The following is a 15,520-nucleotide window of genomic DNA, read 5'->3' as shown; positions in this document are numbered from 1 at the left end:
CCTGGCCCAGCTAGGAAGAGGACAATTCCCGGTTCCCATCCTGCCTCAAAGCCCTGGACTCAGTAAACTGCGGCGGCATTTGGCCCTGCGGCTACAGAACGCGACCCCCGGCGGGACAAGGGCAGTCTCAGGCAGCCGAGCGCGCTCCCGCGACGTGCGCACTCGCGGCCTGGCGTCTCCTAGCAACCAGGGCCAACAGCAGACCGAGGGGCGCAGGCGAGCGGCAGCGGGTGCGGATCGCTGGGTTGGAGGAGCCTCTGCTCGGCAGCCAGCCCCGGCAGGTAAAGGCAGACCCGCGGCTGCAGGCTACCCTCTCGGAGTTGGAGAGGCCTGGGCAGAGGCCGGCGCAAACCTGGGTGAACGAGGAGGCGCGCGGGTGGGGACTGCAGGGGCCACTGAGGGAACACCTTGTCAGGAGTTGTAGGTCCCTGCCCAGCACCCACAGTGTAACATGGGCGTTGGGTGGGTTTCATGTACCTTTCGGCCACTGCCCATTTAACAGGTGACAAAACCGAGTCCCCAAGAGGGCACTTGAGGGCCTAAGATTCAGTTACCTGACTGTGAGCAACTCAAGAAGTGGGCCCTCCTCTTCCCGTTTTAGGCTTCTCAGAAGAAATCTTCCCCATTGGAAAACTAGCTAACATCAACAGCTGCAAGTACACAGAACGAGAAATACAGATAACCAATAAACTCATGGAAAAATGTCGCTCCTAGGCAATAATCAGGAAAATGCTTAAAAGCTTTTTTTGTTTTTCATAGCCAGTGCCTTAAAGTTCATACCTTTCACTCAGTTATTTTACTTCTAGGGGTTTATCTTAGTGAAAAAGTTGGGGATGTGAACGAAAATTTGATGTCCAAAGATGGTCATTGCAGCCTTGTTCATAATTCCAGAAAATTGGAAACAAATGTTCAACAATTAGATAAATAATCGACTTTAAAGTGTTATTTTAAATGACATGGTATGTTGATCTGTTGCAGATGATTGAATAGATAAATGGTAGAGGGGATAGATTTCATGATCTTGCCCGTTTATTATATAGTAAGGAAATGGTCCCAATTAGGGAAGGGGTGGGAATAGGGCATAGAAAATCCAGGTGGAATGGTAAAATCACTGTAGAAAACGCACAGGAAAAGAAACTATGGAAATGCTAATAGTGCTGATCTACTTGCCCTTATCTCAGGGTGATTTTTATTTTATTCCATGTGCCCTTCGTTGTTTTCTATTTTCTGTATAATGAAATCTATTAGTTTTATAGAAATAAAATTATGAAAAATATTAATGGGCAGACTGGTGAAATAGTCAAATGGGTTTAGTTCAACTGCTTCAAAAAGTCAGAAGGATATTTTTTCTTAATTTGCCGTCTTCGTAACTTTAAAGGAGCCCTGGTGGTACAGTTGTTAAAGCGATCTACTGGTAACTGAAAAGCTGGCAATTCGAAACCACCAATCACACTGCAGGAGAAAGATGTGGCAGTCTGCTTCAGTAGTGATTTATAGATTTGGAAACCCTGTGGGGTCACTATGAGTTGGAATCAAACAGCAGTGGGTTTGGGTAGTTTTAAAGGAAACAAATATTTAAAGAATAAAATAGTATAAGGTAATGTAACTCTAAGGAGTCCTGATGGCTCAATGGTTAAGTGCTCAGCTGTTAACTGGAAGGTCAGCGGTTTGAACCCACCAGTGGCTCTGGGGGAGAATAGACCTGGTTGGTGATCTGCTGCCATAAAGATTTCTAGTCTAGGAAATCCTGTGGGACAGTTCTATTCTGTCCTTTAGGCTTGCTGTGAGTTGGAATTGACTGAGTGGTGCACTACAACATTACTGTGATGCTGAGCAGGTTTCAGTGGAGTTTCTAGACTAAGACTAAGAAGAGAGGCCTGGTGATCCGCTTCGGAAAAATTAGCCAGTTAAAACCCTATGGATCACAATGGTCAGATCTAGTTATGTATGGGGGTCATCATGAGTCAGAGGTCCACGTGTCAGCAGCTAACAATGAATTAGTGCTATTGTGTTGATTTTAAGTGAAATGTTGAGTTTATAATTTTTTTTTTTTAAATCTTAGGGTCTTCTCTGAGGCTTATTTCCCCTGGGCCTATGTCAGTTATATATTCTCTGCCACATTAACTTTTATACTTGGTAAGGCAGTATAGGAGGCAGCTCTTCCCCAGTCATCTTTTGAGTTTCCAACCTGGAGGGCTCATCTTCCAGCACTATATCGGACAATGTTCCACTGCTATTCATAAGGTTTTCACTGGCTAATGCTTTTCAGAAGTAGACTGCTGGGTCCTTCTTCCTAGTCTGTCTTAGTCTGGAAGCTCAGCTGAAACCTGTCCTCCATGGGTGACTCTGCTGGTAACTGAACACCGGTGGCATACCTTCCAGCATCACAGCAACACGCAAGCCCCCACGGTATGACAAACTGACAGACATGGCTGCAGCAGTATATTGACAGGGAACTGCCAGAAATTGAGGCCGGTTTCAGAAGAGGACGTGGAACCAGGGATATCATTGCTGACATCAAATGGATCCTGGCTGAAAGCAGAGAATACCAGAAGGATGTTTACCTGTGTTTTATTGACTATGCAAAGGCATTCGACTGTGTGGATCATAACAAATTATGGATAACATTGCGAAGAATGGGAATTCCAGAACACTTAGTTGTGCTCATGAGGAACCTTTACATAGATCAAGAGGCAGTTGTTGGGACAGAACAAGGAGATACTGATTGGTGTAAAGTCAGGAAAGGTGTGCATCAGGGTTGTATTCTTTCACCATACCTATTTCATCTGTATGCTGAGCAAATAATCCGAGAAGCTGGACTATATGAAGGAGAACGGGTCATCAGGATTGGAGGAAGACTAATTAACAACCTGCATTCTGCAGATGACACAACCTTGCTTGCTGAAAGTGAAGAGGACTTGAAGCACTTACTGATGAAGATCAAAGACCACAGCCTTCAGTTTGGATTGCACCTCAACATAAAAGAAAAAAGAAAACAAAAATCCTCACAACTAGACCAATGAGCAACATCATGATAAACGGAGAAAAGATTGAAGTTGTCAAGGATTTCATTTAACTTGGATCCACAATCAACACACATGGAAGCAGCAGTCAAGAAATCAAAAGATGCATTGCATTGGGTAAATCTGCTGCAAAGGACCCCTTTAAAGTGTTGAAGAGCAAAGACGTCACCTTGGAGACTAAGGTGCGCCTGACCCAAGCCATGGTATTTTCAATCGCGTCATATGCATGTGAAAGCTGGACAATGAATAAGGAAGACCGAAGAAGAATTGACACCCTTTGAATTGTAGTGTTGGCGAAGAATATCGAATATACCATGGACTGCCAAAAGAGCAAACAAATCTGTCTTAGAAGATGTACAGCCAGAATCCTCCTTAGAAGCAAGGATGGCGAGACTGCATCTTACATACTTTGGACATGTTGTCAGGAGGGATCAGTCCCTGGAGAAGGACATCATGCTTGGCAGAGTACAGGGTCAGCGGAAAAGAGGAAGACCCTCAACGAGGTGGATTGACACAGTGGCTGCAACAATGAGCTCGAGCATAACAACGTTTGTAAGGATGGCTTAGGACTGGGCAGTGTTTCGTTCTGTTGTGTGTAAGGTCGCTGTGAGTCGGAACCAACTCGGTGGCACCTAACAACAACAAGGCAATATAAGCACAAACTCTTCCTATTTCACAGTGTTGCCTGGGACCAGCTCTGTCATTGCAATATTGTTATGTTAGGCTAGTCCAACCTCTGCACTCTTCATTGTGCAATGGCTCAAAAATACTACCTTGAAATAGGATAAGTTCCTGAGTGAAAATCAGATGACTTAAACCAACTTTTTCCAGGTATAATTTAATTGCTTCTTGAATATTTTTCATAAGAAATTTTTTATAAATCAAAGACTGCTATGTCTTTGAATTGGTTACAAAGAAGAACTATGAAATTACTTTTCCTAGATACCTAATTATAGAGTAGATTCTCATTTGTCCAGAATGGTTTCCTTGTGTCTGCCTAAAGGATTTTAGGAACAAGGTCTAGGGCCTGTGAGCTTTTTAAGCATCTGTGAAAGAAGGTGGAGATTTGGGGCGGGGGTGGGGGGGGGGAGGGAATGGCTCTACAATATGAAAAGAAAACTGGGAAATCAATATTAAGTGAAATGGTTTTATGAATATTAAAATTTCATTGCATTTGAAAACGGTTTTCTCATTTTGCAAGAGTTTTAGCTATGCAGACTGCTGAGTAGTTTCACATGCAAATTTCAGAACTTTCATGATGAAAATTATGTTTAAGGGGGAAGTGGGTACACTTTTGCATTTTAACATATTGGACATAGTGTGAAGTAGCACATCACTGAGTAAATTTGCCTAGGCCCTCGGAGATCTTAAAATTTATGTGTCCTGGAGTTGTTGTTGTTAGGTGCCATCGAGTCGTTTCCGACTCATAGCAACCGTGTGTACCACACAACAAAACACTGCCAGGTCCTGTGCCATCCTTACAATCGTTGTTATGCCTGAGCCCATTGTTGCAGCCACTGTGTCAACCTGTCTCATTGAGGGTCTTCTACTCTTCCTCTGACCCGGTACTTTTTCAAGCATAATGTCCTTCTCCAGGGACTGATCCCTCCTGACAACAAGTCCAAAGTATGTAAGATGCAGTCTTGCCATCCTTGCCTCTAAGGAGCATTCTGGTTGTACATCTTCCAAGACAGATTTGTTCATTCTTTTGGCAGTCCATGGTATCTTCAATGTTCTAAAGAGCATTCTGGTTGTACTTATTCCAAGACAGATTTGTTCATTCTTTTGGCAGTATCTTCAATGTTCTTCGCCAACACTACAATTCAAAGGCGTCCGTTCTTCTCTGGTCTTTCTTATTCATTATCCAGCTTTCACATGCATATGATGCGATCAAAAACACCATGGCTTGGGTCGGGTGCACCTTAGTCTTCGATGTGACATCTTTGCTTTTCAATGCTTTAAAGAGGTGCTATGCAGCAGATTTACCCAATGCAATGCATCGTTTGATTTCTTGACTGCTGCTTCTATGGGTGTTGATTGTGGATCCAAGTAAAATGAAATCCATAACAACTTCAATCCTTTTTCCTTTAATCGTGATGTTGCTTATTGGTCCAGTTGTGAGGATTTTTGTTTTCTTTATGTCGAAGTGTAATCCAAATTGAAGGCTGTGGTCTTTGATCTTCATCAGTAAGTGCTTCAAGTCCTCTTCACTTTCAGCAAGCCAGATTGTGTCATCTGCGGGATGCAGGTTGTTAATTAGTCTTCCTCCAATGCTGATGCCCCGTTCTTCTTCATATAGTCCAGCTTCTCGGATTATTTGCTCAGCATACAGATTGAATAGGTAAGGTAAAAAGATACAACACAGACATACACCTTTCCTGACTTTAAACCACACAGTATCCCTTTGTTCTACCTCTTGATCTACGTACAGGTTCCTCATGAGCACAATCAGGCTTTCTGGAATTCCCCTTCTTCTCAATGTTATCCATAATTTGTTATGATCCACACAGTCAAATGCCTTTGCATAGTCAATAAAACCAGGTAAACATCCTTCTGGTATTCTCTGCTTTCAGCCAGGATCCATCTGACATCAGCAATGATATCTCTGGTTCCACATTCTCTTCTGAACCTGGCCTGAATTTCTGGAAGTTCCCTTTAGATATACTGCTGCAGCCACTTTTGAATGTTCTTCAGCAAAATTTTACTTGCATGTGATATTAATGATATTGTTTGATAATTTCTGCGTTAGGTTGGATCACTTTTCTTGGGAATAGGCATAAATATGGATCTCTTCCACTCGGTTGGCCAGGTAGCTGTCTTCCAAATTTCTTGACATAGATGAGGGAGCACTTCCAGCGCTGCATCCATTTGTTGAAACATCTCAATTGATATTCCGTCAATTCCTGGAGGCTTGTTTTTTGCCAGTGCCTTCAGTGCAGCTTGGACTTCTTCTTTCAGTACCATCGGTTCCTGATCATATGCTACCTCTTGAAATGGTTCAACGTCAACTAATTCTTTTTGGTATAATGACTCTGTGTATTCTTTTCACGTTCTTTTGATGCTTCCTGTGTTGTTTAATATTTTCCCCATAGAGTCCTTCACTATAGCAACTCGAGGCTTGAATTTTTTTCTTCAGTTCTTTCAGCTTGAGAAACGGCAAGTGTGTCCTTCCCTTTTGGTTTTCTATCTCCAGCTCTTTGCACATGTCGTTATAATACTTTGTCTTACCGAGTCGCCTTTGAAATCTTCTGTTCAGTTCTTTTACTTTATCGTTTCTTCCTTTTCTTTAGCTGCTCAACGTTCTAGAGCAAGTTTCAGAGTCTCCTCTGACATCCATTTTGGTCCTTTCTTTTTTTCCTGTCTTTTCAATGACCTCTTCCTTTCTTTAAGTATGATCTCCTTGATGTCATTCCACAGTTCGTCTGGTCTTTGGTCATTAGTGTTCAAGACATCAAATCTATTCTTGAGACGGCCTCTAAATTCAGGTGGGATATACTCAAGGTCATATTTTGGCTCTCGTGGATTTGCTCTGATTTTCTTCACCTTCAGCTTGAACTTGCATTTGAGCAAGTAATGGTCTGTTCCACATTCAGTCCCTGGCCTTGTTCTGACTGATGATATTGAGCTTTTCCATCGTCTCCTCCCACGGATATAGCTGATTTGATTCCTGTGTGTTCCATCTGGCGAGGCCGTTTATGTTGGTTAAAAAAAGGAATTGCAATGAAGAAGCCGTTGGTCTTACAAAATTCTATCATTCGATCTCCAGCATTGTTTCTATCACCAAGACCATATTTTCCAACTACCAATCCTTCTTCTTTGTTTACAACTTTTGCATTCCAATGACCAGTAGTTATCAGTGCATCCTGACTGCATGTTCGATCAATTTCAGACTGCAGAAGCTGATAAAAATCTTCAGTTTCTTCACCTTTGACCTTAGTGGTTGGTGTGTAAATTTGAATAATAGTCATATTAACTGGTCTTCCTTGTACGCATATGGATATTATCCTATCACTGACAGTGTTATACTTCAGGATAGATCTTGAAATGTTCTTTTTGACGATGAATGCAACACCATTCCTTTTCAAGTTGTTCCCGGCATGGTAGACTATGTGAATATCCAATTCAGAATGGCCAATACCAGTCCATTTTGGCTCACTAATGCCTAGGATATTGATGTTTATGTGCTCCATTTCATTTTTGATGATTTCCACCTTTCCTGGACTCATACGTTGTACATTCCATGTTCTGATTATTAATGGATATTTGCAGCTGTTTCTTCTCATTTCGAGTCATGCCACATCACTAAATGAAGGTCTTGAAAGCTTGACTTCATCCACGTCATTAAGGTGGACTCTACTTTGAGGAGGCAGCTCTTCCCCAGTCGTCTTTTGATTGCCTTCCAACCTGGGGGGCTCATCTTCCAGCACTGTATCAGACAATGTTCCACTGCTATACATAAGGTTTTCACTGGCTAATGCTTTTCAGAAGTAGACTTCTGGGTCCTTCTTCCTAGCCTGTCTTAGTCTGGAAGCTCAGCTGAAACCTGTCCTCCATGGGTGACCCTGCTGGTATCTGAATACCAGTGGCATAGCTTCCAGCATCACAGCAACACACAAGCTGCACAGTATGACAAATTGACAGACATGTGGGAGGTCCTTAAGTTAGGACCCTGCTGGTATCTGAATACCAGTGGCATAGCTTCCAGCATCACAGCAACACACAAGCCGCACAGTATGACAAACTGACAGACATGTGGGAGGTCCTTAAGTTAGGACCCTGCTGGTATCTGAATACCAGTGGCATAGCTTCCAGCATCACAGCAACACACAAGCCGCACAGTATGACAAACTGACAGACATGTGGGAGGTCCTTAAGTTAGGAACCTAAAATGTCTTTTGGAAGTTCCTAGGAGTTTCTAAGAATATGTGGCTTTGTAATGTATGTGATAAATTCTGCTCAGCATCTCTAATGCCAGAGATTGCTTTTGTCCCTAGACATACAATTTGAACTAACCCTGGTTTTCTACCTCCCAGGATTTCTCTTGAGTTCCTTGGGACTAGAATATACTGTCTATGATTGCTCATGCCAAATATAACCCTAGAAACTCTCATTGGAGAAAACTAGGAAGATTTCTAGGATCATTCTAACAGGTGCCAACATCTTGGAAGTTCTTAGTAGCCAGGTTGAGTTAATCCTCTGTGGTATGTTAACTGTGAATACTGTTCCTCTGACCCTTTTCCACATAAGCACGGGCATATGAGGGCAGGTGGAAAAGGGTCATACCCCCAATATCCCCAGAATTTATCTCTTCAGATTCTCAATTGAGACGTTATTGAGTTAAAGATTATATTGGAAAAAACTTCTTGTTATCTGGGAACTTGACAAAAATGATAAGTCAGAGTTAGTAGGATCTTGAATACCATTCTCAAAATCATCACTCCCAGGAAAAATGGAGTTAAAGATTACTATAAATATCAAATGCCTACTACAGTATATGCCAGATACTATTTGGGATGCTTGGGATATACCAGTGCCACAAAATGGACAAAATATACTGCCTTTTACAGTACTTATATCCTTGCATGTCTCAAAAGTAACTTGGATTTAGGCTCTCAAGCCCCACATACATGACCTGTAAGCATGGCAAACTATTTCTTTTATGTAAGTATGCAAGTGAAAGTTATGTCACAAATATGTTCACCTCCTTTCCAAACTGGAAGCCAGGACTAATTCTTAACAATCTTTCTAGTAAGTTCCTTTAAAGTTGTAAAGTTTGAAATAGAGAAATAAGTAACATATTTGTACGTATGCAATCATTTCTACCTGCATTGAATTTTCTTTTAGAATAATAAATAGGTAAAAATTTCAAGAGGGATTGAAAACTCCTTCTAAGAACATAGGTAAATGAGAGATTTGCACATATATAATATACAAATGACACTTTCACCATTTACTGTATCTTTTTCTAGAATGGGTAAAAAGATAAAGAAGGAAGTAGAACCTCCTCCTAAGGACGTGGTAAGTTTCTGATTTGAATACCAGTAGCACTTTAGCAACCAGTTTTTAAATCATTAAAACAGTTTGGCATGTTCCAGAATATACATGAGTACATGGTGGCAGAAGTCCAAAGCCTGACTAATGATAAGACTAGTCAGAGAAATCTAACATTATGTAAACAGACATTTACAACATTGTCATTACGTAATTATCACAATTAGAGAGCAATTATTAGCTCTTCCAGTATGTCGATGGCATGTTTATAAGCCTAGTTAAAGAATAAATACTTTCTGTTTGTTCTTTTAAATACTTCACATTTGCCAATCTCTCACTAATGTTAATTATTCAGGTGGATTCTCAAAAATAACTAGAGGTTTCGCTATAGCTGTTAGATATGTATGTAAAGTGTCTAAAAATGAGTTCAGCCACTTGGACCTTAGAAGTATTCTTTTCCATTTCTATAGAGACAGAAGTCTGGGACTGCATCTTTTTCGTAATCCAAATGCTTAAGAAATGCATTGCATTCTCCACAAAGCCCTTGCCTCTCTGTTTAATGCATAGTTATATCTTCTCTCTCTAAAGTTTATGGATTTCTGAAAGATTGTGTTAAAAATGGAAGGTGACCTTTGACAGTTTTTCATTTAGAAACTTGTTTTGAAACAGACGTTAACATGATTTTTCTGCAAATAAAATGTGAATGGAAATGAAATTATTATAGTCCATTGACTAATAGGATGTTAAAGTTTGAAGCAACCTGAGCTTAATGCAGGAATCTCCCCTGTAGCATTATAGCATTGTGGGTAAGAACGTGAGCTTTATTCGGGCTCTGCCTCTCACAAACTGTGCTATTTTGGCCTAGTTGCCAAACTTGGCCAAGCTATTTCAGCTTCTCTTTATCTCTTAAGTGGCGAATGTAATATCCGATTCATTTAAGTTGTTGTATTTTAAGTCCCCGGGTGGTGCAAGTTGTAATGTGCTTGGCTGCTAACCAAGAGATTGGAGGTTCCAGCTTACCCAGAGGCTCCTCAGAAGCAAGGCCTGGTGATCTCCTTCCAAAAAATCAGCCACAGAAAACCCTATGAAGCCAGTTCTGCTCTGACGCAGACAGGGTCAGCATGAGTTAGAATCAGCTCCAGGGCCCCTGGTTTGGTTCCTGGGTAGTTTAAATGAAAACAGATGTATAAAGTATTCTGTGCCTGGCACATGGCTAACACCCAGTCAGTAAATCTATTATAATGGTTATCCTCTGGGCTCCACTTCACACACATACATACCCACATACGCAATTAACTCTTTTGATCATCCATTATTTTGCCTACTCTCCTTTGAACACATTCCTAAAGTGTTCTAGAATCTTATTTTTTCATGGCACCCTAGGTTTATATCATCCCTTATTTTGCTGCCTTAGCAGAAAGTGGGCTCCTGAACACAGCACTTGATGGCAAACACATTTTGACTAAAATTAAATTAACCCACTGTCCTTGAGTTGATTCTGACTCACAGCAACACTATAGAACAGAGTAGAACTGCCCATAGGGTTTCCAAGGAGTGGCTGGTGGATTTGAACTGCCGACCTTTTGGTTAGCAGCCATAGCTCTTAATCACTGTGCCACCAGGGCTCCAAAATTAAATTAGAAGGCTTATATTTCTTTGTCTGATAACCTTCCTGTAATTTTATAATGTCTTGCTAGTGTTGTCCTTTGTTTCAATTCTTGGGGGCACAATTAAGGACTTAAGAGACAATTCTAACCCTAGCATTAACAAAAATGCAGCTCTTGCTTCCTCAGTTCGCAATTGCCTTGAGGTAGCCAGCGGTCCCTGACTCTTGAGCTGTCTTGAATCAGTACCTTCCCCAAGGGTTCTTCTGTTCTTACCCTATTCTGACTTTTGTGTTAGTAAAACTGATAGAGTAGTATTAAAATATTTAACATCTTATAACTTTTAATACTTCAAAATAGTACACCACAATTTACAGAGTATTAGCTTGGAAGTTTTTCTGGAGTATACCTGTTCAAAGTCTACAAAAGGTACATTATACAAATTAAAAGTGAAAACAAAATTTAAACAAGGGATATGCAATTACTTAAGAAAATAAAGATTTTTTGTGTGTGTCAACTAATGGTAATTTGATTCTTAAAGGAGTTCCTAATAATATTATTTCCGAAGATTTTAATTCTTATTAGTCTTTCATCTGCTGGTTAAAGTGGGTAATAAGGACATCTAGAAGAGTGTTTGTTGGTATGATTAAAACAAAAAACTCCCTTTGATTTTCTTAATATTCTCATTTGTCATAACATACATTAACATGTACATTTGTAGTTTGTTGATCTCCATTTCTTCTCATAAAAGAGAACACTAGCAAAGAAGATGCCTAGATATAGAGAAGATATGGTTTGAATTAACAATACAACAATACTCTGCTTTAGAAAATAATTTTCATGTTTGGCTGAAAGGTTGTTTGTGATGCTTCCATAATAAGCAGACTTTTTCTTGAACAATCACATGAAAAATTACTACCACAAATGACCCAATTACGCAATATTCAGTATAAGGAAAGATGTTCGGTAACTAAGAGGATCAACCCTGGAGTTACGCTGTTAGAGTTATGGTGTCTGAGTTATGCCAGTCCATAATCCACCATCTATAAGCTTAGCCCACCACTTGTCTGTCAGTTTGTCATACTTGGTGGCTTGCATGTTGCTGTGATGCTGGAAACTATGCCACCAGTATTTCAAATACCAGCAGGGTCAACCATGGTGGATGGGATTCAGCTAAGCTTCCAGACTAAGACAGACAAGGAAGGAGGAGCTGGTGGTCTACTTCTGAAAAAAAAAAACTGTCCGGTGGAAACCTTATGAATAGCAACAGAACATTGTCTGGTATGGTGTCAGAAGATGAGCCCCTCTGATTGGAAGGTACTCAAAGTACGACTGGGAAAGAGCTGCGTCCTCAATGTAGAGACGACCTTAATGACATGGATGAAGTAAAACTTTTGGGACCTTCATTTGCTGATGTGGCATGACTCAAAATAGGAATAAACAACTGCCAAACATCCATTAATAATTGGAACATGCTAATTCACCACATAAGTAGAACAACAAAAAAAGAATCACATGATTATTTCAATCAATGTAGAAAAGGCATTTGATAAAGTCCAACACCCATTCCTGATAAAAACTCTAAAAAAATAGGAATAGAAGGGAAATTCTTCAACATAATAAGGGACATCTATACAAAACCAACAACCAACATCATTCTCCATGGAGAGAGGTTCAAAGCATTCCCCCTGAGAACAGGAACAAGACGGGGATGCCCTTTATCGCCATGCCTGTTTAAAATTGTGCTGGAAGTCCTAGCTATATTGGAAAGGAAGGAGTAAAACTATCCCTATTTGCAGATGATATGACTCTGTACATACAGAACCCCAAAGATTCCACAAGAAAACTACTCAAACTAATAGAAAGATTCAGCAGAGTACCAGGATACAAGACCAACATACAAAAATAAGTTGGATTCCTCTATACCAACAAAGAGAACATCAAAAAGGAAATCAGGAGAACAATACCATTTATAATAGCCCCTGAAAAGATAAAATACTTAGGAATAAATCTAGCCAGGGATGTAAAAGACCTATACAAAGAAAACTACAAAAGACTATTGCAAGAAACCAAGGGAGACCTACAGCAATGGAAAAACATACCATGCTCATGGATAGGAAGACTCAACATTGTGAAGGTGTCAATCCTGCCCACAGCAATCTACAGATAAAATACAATCCTCATGCATATAACCACAGCATTCTTTAACAAGAACTAATCACCAATTTTATATGCAAAGGAACAAGGACCCAAATAAGCAAAGCATTATTCAAGAAAAAGGACAAAGTAGGAGGCCTCACACTACCTGATCTCAGAACCTACTGTACAACCACGGTAGTCAAAAGACCCTGGTACTGGTACAACGACAGACACATAGATCAATGGAACAGAATGGAGAACCCAGATGTAAATCCATCATCCTGTGGTCAGCTCATCTTTGACAAAGGACCAAAGTCCATTACATGGGTGAAAAGAGAAGGTGTCCATTGTAAAAAAAAAAATGAGACAGGACCCATACCTCACACTGTGCACAAAAATTAACTCAAAATGGGTCAAAGACCTAAATATAAAACCTAAAACAATAAAGTTCATGGAAGAAAAAATAGGGAGCAAACTACGTACCCTAATACATGGCATAAAGAAAATACAAGCCATAACTAACAATGTACAAACACCAGAAAATAAACTAGATAGCTGGGATTTTATAAAAAACTAAACACTTAATGCTTATCAAAAGACTTTACCAAAAGAGTAAAAAGAGAACCTATGGACTGGGAAAATATTTTTGGCTACAACATATCCAACAAGGGTCTAATCCCTAAAATCTATAGAATACTTCGATACCTCGATAACAAAAAGACAATCCAGTTGAAAAAATGAGTAAATGATGTGAACAGACACTTCACCAAAGAAGACATTCAGGCCTCCAACAGACACATAAGGATATGCTCCCGAGAAATGCAAATCAAAGCTACAAATGAGATACCATCTAACCCTGACATTACTAGCAAGAATTAAAAAAAACGCAAAAACAAAAAAGCAGAATATAAATGCTGAAGAGATTGCAGGGAGATTAGAACTCTTATGCACTGCTGGTGGGGACATAAAATATTACAACCACTGTGGAAAATGATATGGCGCCTCCTTAAAAAACTAGAACTAGAAATACCATACAATCCAGCACTCCCACTCTAGGAATATATCCTAAAGAAATAAGAGCCGTCGCACAAATAGACATATGCACACTCATGTTCATTGTAGCATTATTCACAATAGCAAAAAGATGGAAACAACCTATGTGCCCATCAACATATGAATGGATAAACAAATTATAATACATACACACAATGGAATATTACACAACAGTAAAGAAGAATGATGAATCTGTGAAACATCTTACAGCATGGATGAATCTGGAGGGCATTATGCTGAGTGAGATAAGTCAATCACAAAAGTACAAATATTGTATGACACCATTATTATAAAAACTCAAGAAAAGGTTTACACACAGAAAAAGAAAAAACAATTGATGGTTACGAGGGAGGGGATGGTTGGGGAGGGGAAATCATTAACTAGATAGTAGACAAGTGGTAACATTGGTGCAGAGAAAAAGAACACACAATACAGGGAAAGGCAGCACAACCTGACCAAGGCAAAGTCATAGAAGCTTCCTAGACACAATCAAACACCTGGAAGGACCGAGTTACTGGAGCTGCGGGCTGGGGGCAATGGTCTCAGGGGTATTCTAGGTCAATTGGCATAACATACTGCATAAAGAAAATGTTCTACATTCTACTCTGCTGAGTAGCGTCTAGGGTCTTAAAAGCCTGCAAGTGACAATCTAAGATACATCTATTGGACCCCTCATGTTCAGAGCGAAGGAAAATGAAGAAAACAAAGATACAAGGAAAATATTAGTCCAAAGGATTAATAGACTACATGAACCACAGTTTCCACCAGGCTGAGTCTAGAAGAATTAGATAGTGCCTGGTTAGCACCACCAGTCACTCTGACAGGGATCGCAATAAAGGGTCCCAGACAGAATGAGAGAAAAATGTAGGACAAAATTCAAATTTACAAAAAAAGACCAGACTTACTGGTCTGACAGAAACTGGAGGAACCCCCAATACTACAGGCCCCAGACACCTTGCTAACTCAAAACCGAAGCCACTCACAAAATTCACCTTTCAGCCAAAGATTAGACAGGCTTATGAAACAAACAATAACACATGTGAAGAATGTGCTTCTTAGTTCAATCAAGTATAGGAGACCCAATGAACAACACCTGCCCAAAAGCAAAGATGAGAAGGCAGGACCAAACCAAAATCCAGTGCCGTTGAGTCAATTCCGACTCATAGCGACCCTATAGGACAGAGTAGAACTGCCCCATAGAGTTTCCAAGGAGCGCCTGGCAGATTCGAACTGCCGACCCTTTGGTTAGCAGCCGTAGCACTTAACCACTATGCCACCAGGGTTTCCAAGAAGGCAAGACGGGACAGGAAAACTGGACAAATGGATGCTGGGAACACAGGGTGGAAAGGGAAAGGGGGAGAGTGCTGACACATTGTGGGGATTGCAACCAATGTCACAAAGCAATTTGTGTATAAATTTTTTAATGAAAAACTATGGTGTAAACTTTCACCTAAAATATAATAAAATTTAAAAAAAGAACGAAAGTAAAAGGATAAGACTCAGATTGGAAGAAAATATTTGCAATGTATCTATTTGAAAATAATTAGCATCCACAATATATAAAGGGCATTTACAAATCAAGAAAAGGAAAGACAGCTCAAAAGGGGAGGGGACGGCCAAAAGGTTTGAACAGACATTTCATATGGGAAGATAATGGAATAGCCATAAGCATGTGAAAAACTGTTCATCACCATTAGACATGAGGGAAAT

At 40.2% G+C, this 15,520-nt stretch overlaps 1 protein-coding gene across 8 annotated transcripts in view; it reads left to right on the top strand.

The window, feature by feature from the left end:
• The first annotated feature begins 202 nt into the window (after window positions 1–202).
• Window positions 203–15,520, top strand: part of ARMC3 (armadillo repeat containing 3) — a 136,287-nt gene continuing 120,969 nt past the window's right edge. For 5 of the 8 annotated variants that reach the window (XM_049881841.1, XM_049881838.1, XM_049881836.1 and 2 more), the window contains exons 1-2: window positions 203–281; window positions 8,993–9,041. In XM_049881841.1, the coding sequence (XP_049737798.1) occupies window positions 8,994–9,041 (48 nt within the window). In that variant the 5' untranslated portion in view covers window positions 203–281; window position 8,993. Of the gene's footprint in view, window positions 282–2,062; window positions 3,855–8,992; window positions 9,042–15,520 lie in introns of all 8 variants that reach the window. The other 3 variants (XM_049881837.1, XM_049881840.1, XM_049881839.1) reach the window with 3 other exon arrangements.

This window comes from Elephas maximus, chromosome 4 (assembly GCF_024166365.1).
Source record: "Elephas maximus indicus isolate mEleMax1 chromosome 4, mEleMax1 primary haplotype, whole genome shotgun sequence".
In the NCBI taxonomy this organism is placed as follows: Eukaryota; Metazoa; Chordata; class Mammalia; order Proboscidea; family Elephantidae; genus Elephas; species Elephas maximus.
The sequence above is the reverse complement of the archived record's forward strand: the minus strand, read 5'-3'. Positions and strand labels throughout refer to the sequence as shown.